The sequence below is a fragment of the Terrapene carolina genome, unplaced genomic scaffold (genome assembly GCF_002925995.2).
Source record: "Terrapene carolina triunguis isolate 2854851 unplaced genomic scaffold, T_m_triunguis-2.0 Scaffold131, whole genome shotgun sequence".
Classification (NCBI taxonomy): Eukaryota; Metazoa; Chordata; order Testudines; family Emydidae; genus Terrapene; species Terrapene triunguis.
Genome location: NW_020664482.1, coordinates 10,688,511 through 10,695,527, shown reverse-complemented (window position 1 = coordinate 10,695,527; position 7,017 = coordinate 10,688,511). Strand labels below are relative to the sequence as shown.

At 43.7% G+C, this 7,017-nt stretch overlaps 1 protein-coding gene across 1 annotated transcript in view; it reads right to left on the bottom strand.

The window, feature by feature from the left end:
* Positions 1–518: 518 nt before the first annotated feature.
* Positions 519–7,017, bottom strand: part of GPR50 (G protein-coupled receptor 50) — a 63,221-nt gene continuing 56,722 nt past the window's right edge. Inside the window, exon 2 of the mRNA XM_026653024.1 lies at positions 519–1,444. Within this exon, the coding sequence (XP_026508809.1) occupies positions 576–1,444 (869 nt within the window). The 3' untranslated portion in view covers positions 519–575. The remainder of the gene's footprint in view (positions 1,445–7,017) is intronic.

The following is a 7,017-nucleotide window of genomic DNA, read 5'->3' as shown; positions in this document are numbered from 1 at the left end:
GCCTTGCCTTGCATCTCGTACTGGCTAGTTACTAAACCCTAAAGAGACAGTGGAAGCCATCATGCCCATATTATGTGACCACTGACTAATCCTACTAACCTAAAAAGGTACAAAGTTAGTCATGCAGTTTATAGCTCAGATCTTGTACGTTTGGTTCAGCGTTACTTAAATGCTAAAAGGATGGAATTAGAAAAAAAATTCAAAAAAGAGGGCTTTTTGCCTGGTCTTATAGTTTCAACTACAACTGCATCTACAGGCGCTTTGAATGCTTTGCTTCCGACAGATCATTAGTACCTGTGTGGCAAGTGCATCAAAGTCACCTAGGCACCTGGTGAAAAATGGCATAGGAAAAATAAAGTCAGTGGGTTCCATCCTGCAAATCCTTACTCAAAGCCTTACTTCTGTGAGTAAGGGACTCAGACGCCATCTGTAGAAACAGACCCAGTTCTTGGATGAGTAAGTGCTGGCGGTATTGGCCCCCGTGATATCAGCTTTCAAATGTGCAGGTAGAAAAGCTTTTGCAATACTATAGTATATACACAACTGTACCCCAGAATACATAGCATTGCTCTGATTCATAAGTGTATTTCAGCTTGGTTGTTGTTGTTTGTTACAGCTGGGGAGGGCTTGCTTTTCAGTCCCTCCGTCACACCTTTCGACACGTCGATGAACAGCAACCTCGGAGTCCACAGAGTCAGTAGGATTCTTTTGTACTCCTTTCGGAAATTCTGATTGAGAAGCCCGTATATCATAGCATTGAGACAGCTGTTAAAATAGGCCATGAAGTAACTCAGGACAAAGAGCCATTCTGGAATTTTTGGCACGACTTCTGAAGGATTAATAGAGACAGCAAGACCAATAAAGTTTAACGGCCCCCAACACACTGCAAAGAGGACAAAAACCACAAACATGGTCAAAAAATTCCGAACATCAGCTGCTCTTAGCTTCTGCCTGGAGTCTTGTCTTACCCGGTGCTTGACTTGAATCACCAAAATCCAAATCCGTAGGTAACAGAATGACACTATGGACAGGGGGACTATAAAATGAACAACTACCACTGTTATGGTGTATGATGTACTTACAGTCTGGGCAAAGGTGCAGGAATAAATCCGGGGATCATATCGCAGGGATCCAACAAAAAAGTTTGGCACAATTGCCACCACTGTCAGTATCCAGGTCAGGCAAAGATAGCAGCAGGTGTTCTTCAGGTTGAAGAGTTTATCATACCAGAGGCTGTGGCAGATGTAGCAGTATCTGTTGATTGCTATGACTGTGATGTTAAAAATGGACCCAATGACACTTAAGCCCATGAGGAACCCACTGATTTGGCAGTGAATGTTTCCCAGTGTCCATCCATTATGGAAAATGGCACTCAAGATGAGAGGATAAGGGTACACCGCTACTACTAGGTCCGCTACAGACAGACTGACCACAAAGATGTTACCTACAAAAAAGGGAGAAGAGAGATTGTGACAGGTTAGTGTAGGTCTGTATATATCTATAGCAAAACTACAAAGTCCAATTTGTTTTGTGAAATGCCAGTTTGATTGTAAAATGGTTCTGGGCCTTCACCTTGGCCCTGTACCCTCCCCATCTTGAGCTGAAAACCTCAGGTGGTGTCCGGAGAAGTTTCTGCAGTCAGCAGAGGGCTAACAAAGGAAAGAGATCAAGGGTCATTAACCTGGATGTTCTCCCATTCAAATAGAAGCCCCTTAAGCACATAAGCTAGCCACTTCACAAAAAAACTACTTTTCCCAGGTGGGCTTTTAACCAAGCAACAGATCACTTGATGAGAGTCTTGATGCAGATAGGGGTGATCACCTGACAAAGGGGATTGCAACATTACAAAAAGGAGTCACTCCACTATAAAGAGTGGGGAGCACACCAGGACCAGAGGCAGACAAGGAGGAATACTGGACTACTTGGAAAAGACATTGGCCAAAGGGCTCGTGGATTAGTGATGAAACAGACAGGGATTTGTGGGCAGGTTTTGTTGGTTTTTGTGGCTTTGTATAGCCCTTGTGCTGTCTACGAGTAAAGTGTGCGTGTGTTTACAAATTCCTAGGCAGAGTCTGTGTGTCCCTTGCTTTCACTGCCACGGAGTCCGCAAAAGGGAGAAACTACACCAGAGGGTCCACAGTTTCAGTGGAACTCTGGGAGAGTTCAATAGCTGCTGGGGAGGCTTGGGAGAGCTGGTGTTTGTTTCACTCCCAGAGCTGGTGCTTGTACTGTGGGGTCCCCACTACCAAGAGGGGTATCAGACATGCGGTCTGCACCTGGAGTGTGCCTGCTGGCCCAGAGCCAGAAACTAAAATCTGCCCAGCCCTAGCAAACCAAGAGCACGTGGGACCCAAGGTTTGGGGCCAGTACACTAGCTTGGAGAAAGTTCCCCAGGGAGAATTCTTTAGGATCGTAACAGAGACAACGGAGTTAGCATTGTCTTCAACAGAGCAGCTGTGAATAAAAAAAAGTAATAATCATAGATCACTAAACTCCTCCCTTTACATTCAATAGTGAGAAAGACACACTTCGGATCCTGAGACTTCTCCCATCGATATTCTCATAAGAAAGTTAATATTTTGTTTGCACAACACCTAACACAGCGGGGCCATGTCCCTCAACAGGGCCTCAGAGCTACTGTTATACAAAGAATAATGAAAACGGACAGGCCAATCTCTCAGCTACCCCAGTGTAAATTTAGAGTAACTCCACTGAAGTTAGTGGAGCTACACTGGATTTCCACTGAAAGGAGAATTGCCGTAATTAGCCTCACAAAACATTGTTATTTGCCATTCATTCTGAACCCTCGGTATGATAATGGGTTCATCACAAGAGCTCACTTTTCTGAGTTACAGGGAAATCTTCAAGCTCCCTCTATTTTCCTCCCCAGAGAAAGGTTTCTAAGCTCACACAAGGGCTCTCCGATTCTAACCTCAAAGATGTAACACACAGCCCTGACAGCAGAGAACTTGGGAAGATATTAAATGCTAAGGTTAATTCTGTGCCAATCCCCATCCTCTGTCTTCTGTGAATCTCTTGTAGCTGTAATGGGAAATGTGAAAACTCACAAGAATCTGCTCTTAGAAATAAAAAAAAAGTGAATGCCTGTTGGTTTGCCTGCCTGTTGGTTTTAAGTGACAAGATGAAACCTGCTTATGGATTGAATTTTCCTCTTAAGAAGGGATCTTGCTTGGTTAAGAATCTTTCCCTTTTTTATGCTTACTCTGGGGTGGAATCCCACAATTGCTTAGATACAGTATTTTCTTATGAACCTGGATTGCCATTGCAATAACCTCCACTATGGGACATCAGCAGTGTTTGAAGCCAGGACCTTCAGAACAGACCTCTACTGCGTGAGCTAGCAGCCATAGTAGGCCACCAGCTATGTGAACTAGAAACTAGAGGGGGATGTGACCTACATTCTAGAGGCCTGTTGCACAGTATTACATACGGTAAGATACAAGTGACTTGAGATGAACCCTTCGTGCCATCTTCACATAGTTTGCTTGCCAGCTCAGAGTTCTTGAGGTTCAACTGGACTTTTTTACTAAAGCTTCTCTCTGCCACGGTTTCCTCCTGACTGAAACGTTATCCCCTCTTTCTTCTGAAAATACTATGGTTCCAATTAATTCTTTGTCTTGCCGACATTGCTATCTATGCATTCTATGAGAGCTGTATAACCTATTCTGCAGAGCAGCCACTAGAATGCAGCAGAGAGAGGAAGCGACTCTCAGCAATTGATAGCACCTGTCCAATGTGAGAAAGGTCTGCCTACTGCTTTGACACTGGAAGCATTAACCATGAAGTAAATATACTGGTTTCTGGAAAAGGTTTGAAAAGAAAAAGCAGCAGAGAAGAGGTTGGAAGGCCTGAAGATAGGAACAAGAGCTCCAAAAAAAGGAGCTGCTTTTGGAGCCTAACCCCTTTGGGTTCGATATAGGTTTGTCTACACATGGGATTTTTCTGGAATAGTTATTGCACTTTAAATCTGAATTACCTTTCAGGTGTAGACAATTCCTTAGACTCCAACACCAGTCATCTTCTTCCTTTCAAAACAGAAGCACCTCCAGTGCCAGACTGGGCAGAGCGCAAAGCAGTGCTTAGGCAAGAACATGATCAGGTACAGGCTGAGTTCAGCAAGGGGACAAGAGGATGAAATGTCACATTAGAGGAGGAGGAGGAGGAGGAAGAGGTGGGATTCACACTTTATCATGTGCTACAAGTTTAGGGGAAAATTGCAAGGTGTAGAAGCAACAAAGGAAAGAAATAATCCAGTGAAGATAGAAAATGAGCAGAGTCAAAAATGCCAAACTTTTTGCAAGAAACTTTTCAAAATTATTTCTGAAGTTTCCCAGGAAATAAAGTTTCCCACTAAAATTTGTTATAAAAAGCCTCTGAGAAATTCTACTTTTGCTAGTTAGTAAAAAAAAAAAATTCCAAGGAAACAAAATATTAGTAATAATTGAAAAGCCATTTTTCATTTTAAAAGTTATGAGAATAGAAACAGTGAAAACGCATTAAACCAAAAATAACTGGAAAATTACAGGGGTTCTCTTGTCCCTCCCATCCCCCCTTTTAAATTCCTCCTTAAAACCCACTTCTCCTACCAAGTCTCCCTGTATGGATCTCTCCTCGCTGACAAGGACCCCATGTGTTCCTGGATCTGAACAGTTTCCCATGTGGTGTATACGTTGGACTGTAAACTCTTTGGGGCAAACCCTCCTTTTTCGCTAAAGATGTAAAGCACTGTGTACACTTAGCATGAGGAAGAGGAGGAAAATGAAAACACAGAATAAGATCCCATCGTCAAGATCCCATCTCAGTCCACACTGCGGCTCGGGCAGCAGCACATATTGCTCATTTTTCCAAATCTGGTACATTTTGCGATGGGGAAACCTCTGCTACCCAGCTTGTCACTCAAACTAGAGCAGTGTATTGCTACTTCGCATAACTAGCAAGAGACTGAGCTAGTGGCATCTGTGGATATTACATCTCAGATAAGCAAGTTTGCTGTATATTCCATAGGGTAGGCTGGTGTTTGATTTATTTCCCAAAATAGACTGGACTTGGCGTCTTGGACAGACTTGCAGGAAAAAGTGGGGCAGAGGGGCTAGGAAACTCCATTATTTTCCAAGTGAACATCCCTTTGGTTCAGAGGGGCGAGCTATCAAAAGTTGTAGCCTCTCAACCTGGCAGATCTTTGGAATCAACAATGAGTCCTCGATGCTGGTTCTCCTGCTTTTGGCAGCAGGGATATGCTCATTCAGCAGCCAGTGTCACTGGTAGAGTTCTACAGAGGAGCAACCGCAGAGGTGCCCACGGGAAGAGCCATGAAGAGGAGTTGATAATGTTGTTTAATCCTAGCTACCAATCAAATAGCTACTCAGATAGCCAGACTGTGGAGTCAGCTAGGGACAGTGCACTTGAAGAAAGCTACCTCCATGCCTCTATCTCTAAAATACAGGGAAGAACCAGTGGAACGCCAGCAGAGGGCATGCTTAACTATTATGATCTGTACTTGCTACAGGCAGCATCTCAACCCATTGATCAGTTTCATAAATTCAAATCCCATTGTCTATGCGACTACCAGAGTCTCTCAAAAGGTTTCAAGATAATTGAGCAAACTCTACAAAGATCTGTCTGTGTAGTGATGTGACATGACATCCATAACCAGGCTTCCAGAGATCTATGTTCAGCTACAATCATTGGCTACGGTGTTGCTGCAAATGCTACAGGCTAATCCAAAATCAAGCTGCAGTTAGATGGTTGGCTTGGCTCATTTCTATTTTTAGTCCAAACAAAGTCACCAGGACTGGCCAACAGTTCATGTCAGGATGAAAGGGCAGCTCGATCCCCCCCGCCCCCAATCTGAAAACAAGAATCCAGACTCAAGAATGGTTCATGGTGACTTAGAGTCTGGAGCTCGGCTGACAATACGAGTAATTTTTAAAGAAAAGTTATTAAAGCCCATGTAAAGTGCTAACATCTTTGACCCATTATGCACAGGGCCTGCATCAAAATGAATGTTCCCGATAAACCTTTTCCAATTCCTGCTAACAATCACTTCTTGACTCCAAGATGCTGCGGAGTTCCTTGTGATCTAAAGTGACAATATTATTTCTCTAACCCAAAAACACCCAAACCAGGTTGTTGCCCAGAATCCTTATCTTTATGCTCTCTAATCACAGCACCTCAGTGCAATGCCAAGTGCTTCAATGCCATCTACATTCCCTCTCGCTTGGTCAGTTTTCCTAACATAACTTATGACCCTCTACTACAATATCCTTTTAAAACCATGTGCGTATTTTAGGTTCATCTAAGGACATTATTTACTTCTGCTTCTGTTGAGCTTCAGTGCAGTTTTACTGCTGATTTCACACTTCATTCAGAGCCTTCTAAAATGAAGTCACCGATCCTGGCTCTCTGATAGACTTAATTCTGTCATGCGCAGAAACGTTCATGCTCTGGCTAACTCTCCGTCACATGGAAGTGGATGGTAGCCCTTCCCAGGACAGTTCTACTCAGTCTTGCTCTGCGCCACAATATTGCCTCTTCTATGCGCTCCCTGCATTGAAGAATTTCTCTTATCAGTTTACCATGAAAATCAAGCTTTCATTTTCAATCGCTTTTCTGGCCTGGATGGCTGTAAATATTGCCTTCCATTGTGCACTGATGTAGTGGTGTTTTACTGAGTCTGCAGACAGATGGAAAACACAAGGCACCACGTGGAGCCACCAGAACTGCGGGGGTTCTTCTGCATTGTTCAGGAGGGTGCTGGCAGAAGGATGGCCCCAGCCAGGCCCCATCTTACCTCCTCCCTCCAGTACAGAAGTGCCTGCTTTGGCTGCCTCTGCACCTCCACACTAGGTATTGGAGTAGGTCATCAACTCGTTTCAATTAGCACACCAAATCACCACCACCAATTAGTACCTATTGCTCATTACCCAAGCAGTACATTGTACACCAGATAAATATAATAAAACTTAAGTGTGTGAAATGTACAGACATAAGAGACAT